Source organism: Erinaceus europaeus, chromosome 10 (assembly GCF_950295315.1).
Source record: "Erinaceus europaeus chromosome 10, mEriEur2.1, whole genome shotgun sequence".
Classification (NCBI taxonomy): domain Eukaryota; kingdom Metazoa; phylum Chordata; class Mammalia; order Eulipotyphla; family Erinaceidae; genus Erinaceus; species Erinaceus europaeus.
Window position 1 is genome coordinate 120,355,072 of NC_080171.1, and position 15,253 is coordinate 120,370,324.

The following is a 15,253-nucleotide window of genomic DNA, read 5'->3' on the forward strand; positions in this document are numbered from 1 at the left end:
GCTTTCCCTTTGCTGGTGGGGGCTGGGGGCTTGAACCTGGGTCCTTGTGTACTGTAATGAGCGCTAGCTGTTCCACAGCTTCTCCAGTTCTTCATACTAATACTAATAGTATTAGTACATAATACTAAGCGCAAGGCCCTGTGAGAGGACCTGGGTTCGAGCCCAACCACAGGGGGACGCTTTACAAGTGGTGAAGCAGCATTGCAGGTGTCTTTCTTTTCTCTATTCCTCTGTATCTCCCACCACCTTCTCAATTTCACTTTGTCTTATGCAATAAAATGGAGAAAAATGGCCTTCTGGAGTGCCAGCACCTAGCCCTTGAGAAGGAGAAGGAGGCGGAGGAAGAGGAGGAGGAAGAAAGTGAGACATATAATTGAAGTAATCATGATGACATGTACTCAACACAGACTTAAAGCTTAGAGTATATTTACCGACTTGTCTTTCTAGATTCGTAGCCGCTAGCTTCAACTTATCTCAAGCCCACTATCTTTCATCTAGTCAAATATTGGCAGATTTCCAGATGTTCCACACCAGTGATCATGCTTACAGCCAGGAGAAAACAAACAAACAGCCCTACCAAGTCTGCCTTTCACTTCAGGTTTAGGAGAGGTTTTTTGCTTCTGAAGCTTCCAACACCAATATAGTCCACCTCTTGCTATGGAAAGAACGGGGTTGCCCTCAGCAGAAGAGGACTCTGGTGAAGTGCTCTGCAGATCTGTTGGCATCAGCTGTGACCGGCTCTTGTCGTTACATTCCTCATATAAAGTTGATTTTTTGTTTGTTTACTAGGAATCCTATCTGCCAGCCCCTGGAGGACTTTGTTTAAGTGGTAAGTGGGGGGGACAGCTGGTCTTCTTCAGGCAGTCTGGGCAAAGCCAGCCTCATCTTCCCAGTAACAGAACAAAGGCATACAGAATTTATGTTACAGATGGATTTTTGTCTGATAATCATCACTTATTACAGAATGAAAGAATGGCCTATTCTTTCTAGAAATATGAGCATAACTTCTCCTGTGTCTGTAGTGACTTCTAACTTGGTTGGTCTTGTTTTAATTACCGTACCGGATGAAAATAAGATAGGCCTCACTTTCTAGGGTCAAACATTCCCTGAAAATTTTGAACCGGGAAGTTTCTGTAGATGAAGAATTACACATTAAAATAACTCCAGAATAATACTGAAAGGATTTAGTTGCTGAAAACAAAACAAAACACTCCATTTGGTTTCTTTTGTTAATGGGTCTAACTCAGTTTAGGTCTCTCACAAGTTTCAGGTCTTTTTTTGGTGTGGAAGCGTAAGCGGTCTGAGATGCATAAGGATTTTGCCTACTACCCTCTGTGCGGGCAGGCAGATGATGACAGAAGTCTGAGCTGGACCTCAGCAGCATCTTTTGTGTTTTACATCATGAACACACCTTCATGACAGCCGTGTAGAAGCAGGTGATGGACCCTGCTGTTGTATAAGATGGATAGAGTCACACGGACTGTCTTTTGGGGTGTTTGTACCTCTAATCAGCACCAGGTGATTGCAGCCTTCCTAAGCCACTCACTGGATATAAGACACCTTATGGGACCGGGTGGTGGCACACCTGGTTGAGTGCATATGTTACAGTGCTCAAGGACCTGGGTTCGAGCCCCTGGTCCCCTGCAGGGGGAAAGTTTTGCAAGTGGTGAAACAGTACTGTAGGTGTCTCTGTGTCTCTCTCCCTCTCAGTTTCCCCAACTGTCTCAATTTCTGGCTGTGTCTATCCAATAAATAAAGGTAATTTAAAAATTCTTTAAAAAAGACATCTTATGGGTGAAGCCTCAGGATGCAGGTCATATGACTTTATACTCTGTGCACACCAGGCAGGAGGAAAACCTCTGACATGTTCTAGCAGCTTTACTTGGGCGTGATTCATATGCTGTGTCAATTATTATAATATTCTATCCAGTGTGGCGCACCAAGGGGAAGAGGAAGGAAGGAAGGAAGGAAGGAAGGAAGGAAGGAAGGAAGGAAGGAGGAAAGAAAGAATGAATTTCTGTAAATGCAGAGTGTTGAACATGGTGAGCTAGTGCTGTTGAACATTTCCAAGACTTTAGGTGTTCCCTTCTATTCATCTGCACTTATATTCGACCCACATCCTCACCCCAACCCCCCAATTCTGCATTCCACGCTTTAATATTTGTCTTTTTCTGGGACTCTCATGTGTATGGAATCACGTAGTAAGCAGTCAGCTATTTCTGTCTTCCTTCCACTTGCTTCAGTATTATCTAACTCATCTCTGTTGTAGCACCCCCTGGAGTTTGTTTTACTTGACTGCTGCGTAGTATTCCATTAGGAAGCCCCCCTGTACTTGGATCACTCTGTCATCGGTTGATTGCCATTTTGATTGTTTCAATTTGGGGGTTAGTACAAATAATAACATTCACATGAACGCATTCCTGTATAGACTTGCATTTCTCTTGAAGGAAGTTTCTAGGAATGGAATACGGGTGCACAGCATATGTCTGGAGTGCCTGGAACACTCTTTTTATTTTGTCACCAGGGTTATTGCTAGGGCTTGGCGCCTGCACAACCAACCACTCCTAGTGGGCATTTTTGATAGAGGGTGTGTGTGGGATGGGGTGTGTGAGGGGGTGTATGTTCCTTTCTTCTCACTGTCCCAGGGAGAAAGGACCTGAATGGTAAATAAGGCATCTTCTGATGCCATACAGACAATTCACAGGGGACTCTCAAGGATAATAAGCTGTTGACAAGTTGCTGCATCAAGGGTAGAAAAGGGCCAAAAGAGAGGGGGAGGGGGAGGCGGAGAAGGAGGGAGAGAGGGAGAAGGAGGGAGAGGGAGAAGGAGAGGGAGGGGAGGGGGAGAGAGGGAGAGGGGGAGAGGAAGGGGAGGGGGAAGACAGGGGAGGGGAGAAGGAGAGGGGGAGGACTGAGAAGGCTGGGATATAGTGTGCCCAGTAGAGTATGTGCTTTGCCACGAGCAAGGTTCTGGGGTTGAGCCCTGGCCCCTCATGGCAGCACCGTGGCAGCTGGAGAAACATGCCAGATGGTGAGGCCGTGTTGTGATGTCTCTTGCTTTCTCTTGTGCATCCCTTTCGCTCTTAAAGGATGAAAAAGATGACCTGGGGCAGTGGAACAGTGCACCCAGGAGGCCCTGGTGACAGAAAGGGAAAACACAAAGTAGAATTGGGGGGCCGGGTGGTGGTGGCACTCCTGGTTGAGTGCACATTACAGTGCTTAAGGACCCGGGTTCGAGCCCCCAGTCGTGACCCCACCTGCAGGGGGAAAGCTTTGCAAGTGGTGAAGCAGGGCTGCAGGTGTCTCTCTATCTCTCTCCCTCTCTGTCTCCCCCTTCCTCTTGACTTCTGGCTGTCTCTAGCCAATAAATAAATAAATAAAAATTTAAAAATTAAAAAAAAAAGTAAAAAGAATTTGTACTGAGTTTGGTGTTTTGCACCAAAGTAAAGGCCTCGAGGTTGGGGAGAGGTTCAGTGGTAACCCGGGAAGCCAAAAAACAACAAAATAATAATAATCATGAAATATAAAATTTTCAGGAAAACCAATTTCAAATTTTGAAAAATTTCAGAAGGAGCTCAGCAAAGCATTAGAAGAATGGTGTGAAGCCATGCAGGGCCCTTGACCTTGAATTTTCCTGTACAAGGAAACCAGTGCTCCTGGCCGCCTTTTTAAAAATTTTATTTATCTTATTGATAGGGCAGAGAGAAATTGAGAGAGGAAGGGGAGATAGAGAGAGGGAAAGATAAACACCTGCAGACCTACTTCAGCTCTTATGAAGCATCCCCCGTCCTGCACTTGGGGAGTGGAGAGTGGGGGAGGGGGAGCTCAAACCCCTGTACCTGTTCACAGTGACATGTGCGCTTAGCCAGGTGTGTCACCACCCAGTCCCCCATCCAGTCCAATCCAGAGCAGAGGGCAGACAGACATGGAACTAGAAGACTGGGAAGGGTTTATTAGGAAAGCTTATGATTCCGTCAGAAATGTTGAACTGATTAGTGCTTAAACATATTTAAGAAGTTGTGTGAGCATCACAGACACTACAAATAGATAATTAGATATAACTGCACTTTAATTTCCTGTGACTATCAATATTCAACTCAAAGGCTGAGCTGGCTTTTGACCTTTGCTTTCAGCTCAGTTCCCTCCAGTGAGAATCTGAAAGAGGGGGGGGGGGGCAGGTGGTGATTTTCCAGGGCTGTGGGGATTAGATGAGATTCTAAGGCAGTGTTGTTGTGTCTTACTTTCTGTGTAATTGTTCTTTTGATCTGGTAGGATATTTAAAATCCTTGCTACTTAGCAACAAGTTTTAACTTTTGTGGAAAGAAAGTGAAAACTACTTGGTGATGAATGAATCATACTTTTTTTCTCTTTTTCTCTGCCACTAAACTGGGATGTTCAATTAAAACCCCCCAAACCATAGAGTCACCGCATTTAGCTAGGAGACAAACCTTTGTAGGAGGAGTAGACGGATAGTGATAAGGTTTTTGCTTCACACAACCTCTCTAGGCCTCAGGGTTCATACTAATTTATCTTTTGGGAAGAACTTCTTGTCTTTGTCAAGGACACCTAGAGTCCATTGCTTTGGAGGTGCCAGTCTAGCAAAACCCACTCTGGTTTTGCTGAGATTAAATTTCTCTTCTTCCAGTGTGTGTGTGTGGGGGGGAGTCAACTGTGTCATTCCAAACTCCCAGGAACTTGATTTTTTTTTTTTTCTTTACTGTTTCTCTCTCCTTGTTTTTACTGTGTCTGAAAGGGCCTCTGACTCACCAGAATACTTTAAAGCTTTTCTTTCACTAACAGCCATCAATGATTAAATTGGTTTAGTACAAGACCAAGAATTTGCTTTTGTGAGTGGGGGAGGGGTTGTTGGAAGCCACACTCATTTTTTTTTTTTTCCTGACTGGGGTGAAAAAAACTATGTGCCAACATAAGACTCAAGCCCCCTTCCACTTATTATTTATTTGTTTATTTATCTCTTTATGGCTTTGGGGCCTAGGGCTTGTGCAACTTCACCGCTCCAGGACAGACAAAATGAAGAAGAGAGACACAGCGCAAGAACTTTCCCTGGACTGTCTTTTAGTTAAGTCACCTTTCTTTCAAAATTGGCCCTGACGGTTCCATTTTTTTTTTTCTTAAAAAAACAACTACATGTAGCATTTAAATATTTTTTTTTTTCAAAAAGATTCACATTTCTCTTGTAGAAATGCGTTAAGGCCCTGACCCAGTGGTTCTCAGTGATCTGAGAAATTTTGATGGAGTTGTAGTAAACTTTAGGGCTAGTTAGTATTTTTTAAAAATAATTTTCATTAGTGATTTAATATTGACTAACAAGATTGTAAGATAACAGGGGTATAATTCTACCCAGTTCCCACCACCAGAGTTCCAGGGATCCCTCTCCTCCATTGGAAACTTCCTTATTCTTTATCCCTCTGGGAGCACGGACCAAAGATCTTTATGGGGAGCAGAAGGTGGGAGGTCTGGCTTCTGTCATTGCTTCTCCGCTGGACATGGGTGTTGGCAGGTAGATCCACACCCCCAGCCTCTTTCTATGTTTCCCGGGTCTGGTAGGTGGAGAGGTGAGGTTCTGGACACACTGGTGAGATCGTCTGTCGGGGAAGTCAGGATGACATCACGGCAGCACTAGTTACTTCATTTTTAAGACAACAAATTTGTTTTCACTGGGAAGAATATAGAAGCCCCTAAAGATGAATTATTAAACTATGTGAAAGTCTCTCAGGTGAGAACTTTGGTAATTATATGTGGCAGCATTATTTCTTCATCAGCTGTAGGACAATTTCTCACACAATCTAAAGAAGGAATTGCCAGTAGACTTAATGTAGCTCTGAGTGACGTCCATTTAAGTACAATGACGCACCTGAGGTAGGTTCTTGAAAGTACACTTAAAAAGTGTAATCAGATTGTGAAGAGGTTATTTCTTTTTTAATTTTATTTATTTTTTTATTGGATAGAGAAAGAGAAATTGAGAGGGATATATATATATATATACATATATATATATATATATATATATATATATATATATATAGAGAGAGAGAGAGAGAGAGAGAGAGAGAGGCCTGCATCACCACTTAGAAAGTTTCTCCCCCTGCAGGTGGGGATCAGGGGCTTGAACCTGGGTCCTTGTGCACTGTAGTGTGTGCACTTAACCAGCTGCACCACTGCCTGGATCCCAAGAAAGAGAATTGTAAAAAAAAAAAAAAGGGGGAGGGAATGAGAATGTTTTTATTTCATGCTTAATGGAGTTTGACATGTCGTCTTTAGCTATTGGTTAAATACACAATTAAGAAAATGATTTGTTGTGTATCATGCATGGGGAGGGGGTGAGCACAAATTTGGCTTATACTAATGTAATACAAATAAAGTCAATAACAAACTAGTCTACACGGGTGTTCAAATGTGTAAGTGCCTGACTCAGTGATGGAAGTCATGCCAAGTCCTCTGTCCTCCTGAAGTCTTCATTCCTCCTGCTGTTTACAGGTAACGCCAAACTTCTGTGCTTCGGAGGTTTTTGGCGCCTGCCCTTTCTCATTCTTTGGTTTCCTGCTCCTCCTCTAGCTTCAGGTCCACGCCATTTCCATTTACTGAAATATTTCAGGAGTCTTTGAAATGACTCAGCAACCTGACAAGCTTCAAAACATTCTTTCGAAAGCCAGACTTTGTTCAGTAGACATTTCTAGCCGCCTTTCATCTTATAGATGGGGTCATATGCAACAAAAAATAATCCATTTGTTTTTTACTAGAGAGGGAGAGGCAGAGGCAGAGGCAAAGGCAGAGAGAGAGAGGCTCTAGTGCTGCTCAGCTCTGCCTTATGGTGGGGCAGGGGATTGAACCTGGGACTTCAGAGCCTCAGGCACGATAGTCTTTTTGCATAACCATTGTGCTATTCCCCCCCTCCAACAATCTAACAATCTGCTCTATAATCATGAAAAGTAATGTGTAAGGAAATTTTTGTAGTGAATAGTTTTTTTTTTTTTCAAATCTAACTTATCTAAGAGGAACAGATTAACTTGTAGTCAGAACAACCAGGATGCTTCCATGAAATTGGCTACTTAAAGGTTTTCCTTCTTAGCTATACTAATAAAGCAATTGATCTTTTTATTAAAACATACTTAGGATATATATATATATATATATATATATATATATAGTAAGGAACTAGGGAAACTCTTTAGAGACCTGTCTGGCATCAAGAACTCCCTGGCGGGGGTAGATATAATAATGGTTATGCAAAGCGACTCTCATGCCTGAGACTCCATAGTCCCAGGTTCAATCCCTTGTACCACCAGAAGCCAGAGCTGAGCAGTGCTTTGTTAAATAATACAAAATATAACTAAAATAAATAAGTAAATCAAGAGTTCCCTAGTGCATTACTGTAACTGGTATGTTACTCATCAAAAGTATATTGTGTGTATTCATGAGCTTCTCTTCAGTGACTCCATACACAACCTTTTGAATACAGAGGAGCCTGGTACCCTGGTGACTCCTCCAGGTCATTGCAGTTCTCCACAGTGTGAGAAAGGCTGCCCCCCCCCCCCCGTAGGAAGTGGGGAGTCCCCTTGACTCTGGACTGCTGGAAGGGGAGAAGACAGAGGAAATGAGGATCTTTGTGAAGTTAACTGGTGGTGAAGCATTTGTTGATAGAGATATGCTTTGTTAAATCAGTTCCCGTGACCTTGACTTCTTTCCCTTGCTTGACTAGACTTTGCAAATGGAACAGATAGAGTTTCTTGAAGTGCAAATCTAAATGCAGAGAATGAGATACAGAGCCAGGAAAATGGGACTTCAGCCATTCGGGGAAAACAAAAACATACACACACACACAACACGGTTTAAAACCCTGTTGTGTGCTAAATTATTAGCTCGTGAGACTGCTGGAATATTATGATCATAAACACTGAAGAAGATTTCCAAACTGGACATCAGCTTCTCTTTCCATATAAATACTGCTATCAAGAATTATACTTGAGGGAGTCGGGCGGTAGCACAGCGGATTAAGCGCAGGTGGCGCAAAGCACAAGGACCGGCATAAGGATCCCGGTTCGAACCCCGGCTCCCCACCTGCAGGGGAGTCGCTTCACAGGCGGTGAAGCAGGTCTGCAGGTGTCTGTCTTTCTCTCCCCCTCTCTGTCTTCCCCTCCTCTCTCCATTTCTCTCTGTCCTATCCAACAACAACAAGGACAACAATAATAACTACAACAATAGAACAACAAGGGCAACAAAAGGAAATAAATAAATAAAAATAAATTAAAAAAAAAGAATTATACTTGAGGAACTCCTTACAAAAAGAGTAAATGCCCACCTGCAGGGGAGTCACTTCAGAGGCGGTGAAGCAAGGCTGCAGGTGTCTGTCTTTCTCTCCCCCTCTCTGTCTTTCCCTCCTCTCTCCATTTCTCTCTGTCCTATCCAACAACAATGACATCAGTAATAGCTACAACAATAAAACAGCAAGGGCAACAAAAGGGAATGAATAAATAAATATTAAAAAAATAGATGATCTAATTTTTTTTTTGCCTCTAGGGTTATCACTGGGGCTCAGTGCCTGCACTACGAATCTACTGCTTCTGGAGGCCATTGTTTTCATTTCTTGCTGTTGTTGTTGCTGTTATTATAGTTGTTGCTGCTATTGTTGTTGGATAAGGCAGAGAGAAATTGAGAGAGGAGAGGAAGACAGAGGGGGAGAGAGAAACACTTACAGACCTGCTTCACTGTCTGTGAAGGGACCCCCCCCCACCCCCGCAGATGGGTGGCCAGGAACTCCAACCGGGATCCTTGAGCTGGTCCTTGCACTTTGCACCATGCGTGCTTAACCCGGTGCGCTACCTCCCGGACCCCAGATATTGTACATTTTAACTTAACAAGTACTTTTATTTTATAATTTCTTTCTTAAAATATATATTATTTGTTTTTATTTGAATAAAATAAATCTAGAGAGATAGGGAGCTATAGAGATGGATAGATAGACAGAGAGAGAGACCAGATTACTTCTCAGCTCTAGCTTAAGGTGGGATTTTGGGAGCCTCAGGCATGAACATCTTCTTGCATAAACACTATGCTACTGTCTCCATCCCATTTCATAATTCCAGTTGTTAAAATTATTGGTAATTATTGGAAAATGTATCTAAGAAACTGAATACAAGTTTCTTCTATATCACTAAGTACTCATTTCTGTATAATTAAGTACTAAATGCTATGCTATTTCAAATTTTAATGGAAGAGAAGGGGCGAAGCAGGGTACACCTGGTGAAACGCACACATTACAGTGTGCAGGGGTCTGGTTTCAAGCCCCCAGTTCCCGCCTGAAGGGGGAAGGTTTCATGAGTCGGGAAGCAGGGCTGAAGGTGTCTGTCTCTTTTTATCTCTATATCCTCCCCCCTCTCATATTCTCTCTGTCTCTATCCAGCAATAAATTAACATTATTTTTTTAAATTTATTGGAAAAGAAAATTCTCAAAGAAATAGTGACTCTGTTTTTCATTTGGGAAAGATTTTCTTTATGATTTTTGAAGATTAGTTGTAGTAAATGAGAGAAGCCCCACTGAATGAAAACTCCTCTTAGGATTCAGCAAGCACCACGTTCATGAAGAATTTCTCTTTAAGGTCATGTATGCCATTGTTTTTACATGTTTACAGAATTTTCTCTGGCATTATTCTTCTTTAACAAGAAACAGCTAAATCTTTAAAGAATCTAGGAGAGCCAATTTTCTCACGCTCACCCAGAACATTGTTTCTTAAATATTTTGGACTAGTTTCTTAGCGATAAAAATCACTTGAGACAAAGAGCTATACAAATTCAGATACTTAAATTGAATAGAAGAGAATTTTGAGAACCAGACCTTTGTATACATTTTTATTCATCAAATAAAACAAGCAGTAAAGAAAGAGAAGGGAGGGAAAAAATAAAACTCTAGATGATTAAAAACGTGTATTTCCAGAGGCACCTGGACAAAGTCAGAACAGGTGGTCTTTCTAGTACAGATGTTTGAATTTCATTGACAGACACGGACATCAGATCACTTGAAATCTATCTTAAATCCCATTTCTCTTTTTTATTATCTTTATTTATTGGATAGAGACAGTCAGAAATCGAGGGTTAGAGAGGGAGAGAGACAGAGAGACTCCTGCAGCCCTGCTTCACCACTTGTGAAGCTTTCCCCCTGCAGGTGGGGACTGGGGGCTCGAACCTAGGTCCTTGCACATTGTAACGTGTACACTCAACCAGGTGCACCACCACCTGGCCCCATAAATCCTATTTTTCCAGCATTTTATCATGAACATTTTCATTCAAAGGAGTGGGAGGAATTGTACTATGAGCATCAATTTCCCTCTCAGATTCTTCATCAATATTTACAAAAATATTAGTTATATTATCTATTGGATAGAGACAGAGAAATCTAGAGGGTGGGAGAGAGAGAGAGAGAGAGAGAGAGAGAGAGAGACCTGCAGCCCTGCTTCACCTCTTGTAGATGGAGGCCAGGGGCTTAAACCCAGGTCCTTTTGCATTGTAACCTATGTGCTTAACCAGGTGCACCACCACCTGCCTCACCTTCATGACTGTTTGACTCGACTTTATGATTTGCCTGTCTATGTCCCCATCCCCACTGATCCTTGAACTCAGTCCATTTAGGATGTATTTCAAAGGGAGTTAAAGGCCACAGTACAGGAGCCAGCTGGTGGCACACCAGACTGAGCGCACATGTTACAATATGCAAGGATCCGGGTTCAAGCCCCTGGTCCTCACCTGCAGGGGGAAGGCTTCATGTATAGTGAAGCAGGGCTGCAGGTGTCTCTCTGTCTCTCTCCCACTCTCTCTCCCCCTTTCCTCTCGATTTCTGGCTATCTCTATCCAATAAATAAATAAAGATAATTAAAAATTAACAAAAAGGGGCCAGCCAGGTGGTGGCGCTCCTGTTTGAGCGCACATGTTACAGTGCGCAAGGACCCAGGTTCGAGCCCCCGGTCCCCACCTGCAGGGGGAAAGCTTCACAAGTGGTGAAGCAGGGCTGCAGGTGTCTCTCTGTCTCTCTCCCTCTCTATCACCCCCTTCCCTCTCCATTTCTGATGGTCTCTACCCAACAGATAAAGATTTTTTAAAAAGTCAACAACAACAACAACAAAAAGGCCACGTGCATTTTGCTGCTAAACATTTCAACATTTACATCAATAATTTGTCGTGACCCTTTACGGCCAGTAGATTTTACACTTAGTAGAATGCAGGCACCTACCCAAACCTGGTGTGTGCACATTCTCTGATGTCTTTCGTAGGTGTACGTATACGTACCTGGAGCCGGGTCAAGATACAGACGCTAACAGCTCCCCACAAGGTCCCCTTGCATCTCCTCAGTCAGTCCCCCCACCCCCCTGCAACTGCAAGTCATACCTCCCCCTGCCACTACCTCAGAGTTGAGCTTTGCTTGTCTTAGAATTTCAAGTGAAATGAAACGCTCACCACAAGTAGGCTTTTGTGTAAGGTTTACTTCTTCACTCAGCACACAGACTTGAAATCTCTTTGGTTCGCCTATGAAGTGAGTTAAAGTGACTCCTTTCCCTTTTGATTGCAAGTAGCTGATGTGGTTGAGTGCCTTGTACCTTTCAGGTCTGTTTCCTGCTATTTTCAACCTGGCTACCAATGCTCATATCAGCACCAATGCGACCTGCGGTGAGAAGGGCCCCGAGATGTTCTGCAAACTAGTGGAGCATGTGCCAGGCCGTCCTGTGAGGAACGCACAGTGCCGGATCTGTGATGGCAGTAGTGCCAACCCCAAAGGCAAGTGGGCTTCCTTCTCCTCACGGGAATTCATGACGAAGGCTTCTACCAGGAAGACCTGAATGCTCCACTCTCCTTCACTGCTGTTTATTTTCACAAGCATTACAGTTTAGAAGTACAAAAAAAAAAATCTAGAGGGGGCCAGGTCATGGTGCACCTGGTTGAGTTCACATATCACAATGGACAAGGACCTGGGTTTGAGTCCTCAGTCCCCATCTGTAGGGGCAAAGCCTCATGAATGGTGAAGCAGGGCTGCAGGTGTCTCTCTGTTTCTCTCTCTCTCCCTCCCTATCTCCCCCTTCCCTCTTGATTTCTGACTGTCTCTATCCAATAAATAAATAAAGATAATAATTCAAAAAAAAATGTTTTCTAAATCTAAAGACCTGAGAGATATGCCTGTTTCTACTTTCTTTTAACAGAACGCCACCCAATATCACATGCGATTGATGGCACCAATAACTGGTGGCAGAGTCCCAGTATTCAGAATGGGAGAGAAAATCACTGGGTCACCATCACCCTGGACTTGAGACAGGTGAGTAAAGACAGATTCTCGGAAGCAAGTCTGTCTGTAAGATGCAGGTGATGTCTGGGAGAGACTTAGCCTTGATTCTCAATATATTTCACATCTGGGCATTGCTGGTTTTGATAGCCCATGCTATCATTTCTTGTCACAATTATGATTGAGAGGTAGAGACAGAGAGAAAGAGAGAGAGAGAGAAAAGGAGTTTAAAAAAGTTTAACTTTGGGGGAGCCAGGCGGTAGTGCAGCAGGTTAAGCGCTCATGGTGCAAAGCTCAAGGACCGGCATAAGGATCCCGGATCAAGCCCTGGCTCCCCACCTGCAGGGGAGTCGCTTCACAGGCGGTGAAGCAGGTCTGCAGGTGTCTGTCTTTCTCTCTCCCTCTCTGTCTTCCCCTCCTCTCTCCATTTCTCTCTGTCCTATCCAACAACGATGACATCAATAACAACAATAATAACTACAACAATAAAAAAAAGTTTAATTTTGGTGGTCTGGGAGATGGCGCAGTGGATAAAGAATAGGACTCTCAAGCCTGAGGTCCAGAGTTCAGTACCCAGCAGCACATGTAGCAGAGTGATGTCTGGTTCTTTCTCCTCTTATCTTTCTCATTAATAAATATATAAATAATCTTTTTTTAAAAAAGTTTAACTTTGGGGGCCGGGCAGTGGTGCATCTGGTTGAACGCGCACATTATAGTGCACAAGGACCCAGGTTCAAGTCCCTGGTCCCCACCTGCAGGGGGAAGCTTCATGAGTGGTGAAGTGGTGAAGCAGAGCTTCAGGCTTCAGGTGACTCTCTCCCTCTCTAGCTCTCCCCCCACCTCAATTTCTGCCTATCAGATAAACAAAGATAATAAAAAAATTAAAAACCAGCATAAGGATTCCAGTTCGAGCCCCGGCTCCCCACCTGCAGAGGGAGGGGTCGCTTCAAGGGGCGGTGAAGCAAATCTGCAGGTGTCTATCTTTCTAAAAAAAAAGTTTAACTTTGTAGTATTTTATGAATAAAATAACATTTTTAGCAATTTTAGTCGTTAGTCTTGGCACTGTGTGTGCTTAACTCGGTACCCAGTCATATGTTTTGAATTCACATGTTTTACATGAACGCTTTTTTAAAAAAATATATTTATTTATTTATTCCCTTTTGTTGTCCTTGTTGTTTTATTGTTATAGTTATTGTTGTAATTATTATTGATGTCATTGTTGGATAGGACAGAGAGAAATGGAGAAAGGAGGGGAAGACAGAGAGGGAGAGAAAAAGAGAGACACCTGCAGACCTGCTTCACTGCCTGTGAAGTGACTCCCCTGCAGGTGGGGAGCCGGGGGCTCGAACCAGGATCCTTATGCCGGTCCTTGTGCTTTGTGCCATGTGCGCTTAACCCGCTGTGCTACCGCTCACCTGCAGTTTTGTCATGTCTGAATTGAAAAAAGTGTATTATGCTTACATGTACTAAGCCTTTTTATTGTGCAAAAAAATTTTTTTTTTCTTTTTAACCAGAGCACTGCTCAGCTATGACTAATGGTGGTGCAAGGTATTGAACGTGGGACCTCAAAGCCTCAGGCATGAGAGTCTATTTGTATAACTATTATGCTGTCTCCCCTGCTCTTGTTAAAACTTTGTTGATGTATAGAAAGCATGTTACAGAGAGTCGAGTCATAGAGCAGTGGGTTAAGTGCACATGGCGCTAAGCACAAGGTCTGGAGGGAGTAAGGATCCCGGTTTGAGCCCCCGGCTCCCTACCTGCAGGGGAGTTGCTTCGTAGGTGCTGAAGCAGGTCTACAGGTGTCTGTCTTTCTCTTGCCCCTCTCTCCATTTCTCTGTCCTATCTAACAATGACGATATCAATAACTACAGCAATAATAAAAACCAATAAGGGCAACAAAAGGGAAAGAACAAAAGGGTAAATAGATAAGTATTTTTTTTTAAATTATGTAACAATTAGTATGCATATACCACTCCTGAGAGTCAAGAACTATTAAACTTTGTTTGCTTCCTCTTGCCAAATACTTTGCAAGCTAATTTAACTTGTAGCAGAGCAGTTTATCAGTGCAATATTTCTACGCCTTCAAAAAATACAGAATATTTGTTGTCTTGTTCAAAGTGCATGCCCTGGACATTGGCAGAATTGAATCCCCGTGTGAATGACACAGTGTGAATCAGTGATTTCCTGTTCAGTTTAAAACTGACATTCAGCTGACAAAGCTTATGGGCTGCTTTGTTTGACACTTGGAAGAATGTAATATTCAAGTATAGGTTTCTAACGTGAAAAATTGTAGACTAAATCTTAATATTATCAGGTATCATAATAAGATTGTATGTGTTTCTCTAATTTAATAACTATGTTAGCTCATGAGTATTTATGACAAAATTAGTACATGTTATTTATTTATTTTTATTATTATGTTTTATTTTATTATTTTTTATTTATTGAAAAAAGGAGACATTAACAAAACAATAGGATAAGAGGGGTACAACTCCACACAATTCCCACCATCAGATCTCTGCATCCCCTCCCCTCCCCTGATAGCTTCCCTATTCTTTATCTCTCTGGGAGTATGGACCCAGGGTCATTGTGGGAATCAGAAGGTGGAAGGTCTGGCTTCTGGAATTGCTTCCCCGCTGAACATGGGCATTGACAGGTCGATCTATACTCCCAGCCTGTCTCTCTCTTTCCCTAGTAGGGAAGGGCTCTGGGGAAGCAGAGCTCCAGGACACATTGGTGGGGTTGTCTGTCCAGAGAAGTCTGGTCGGCACCATGCCAGCATCTGGAACCTGGTGGCTGAAAAGAGAGTTAACATACAAAGCCAAACAAATTGTTGAACAATCATGAACCTAAAGGCTGGAATAGTGCAGATGAAGAGTTGGAGGGTCCTCGCTGCAGACTCTTGAGTACTTCTGCTTTCAGGTATATATTTTGTCCTAGTTTCTGGATGTGTGTGAACATATGCTCTAT

General features: G+C 42.9%; 1 protein-coding gene across 1 annotated transcript in view; it reads left to right on the forward strand.

The window, feature by feature from the left end:
• The window catches only part of LAMA1 (laminin subunit alpha 1), a 189,988-nt gene that overhangs the window by 13,248 nt on the left and 161,487 nt on the right, over positions 1-15,253 (forward strand). Inside the window, exons 2-3 of the mRNA XM_060200707.1 lie at positions 11,614-11,784; positions 12,204-12,316. Of these exons, the coding sequence (XP_060056690.1) occupies positions 11,614-11,784; positions 12,204-12,316 (284 nt within the window). The remainder of the gene's footprint in view (positions 1-11,613; positions 11,785-12,203; positions 12,317-15,253) is intronic.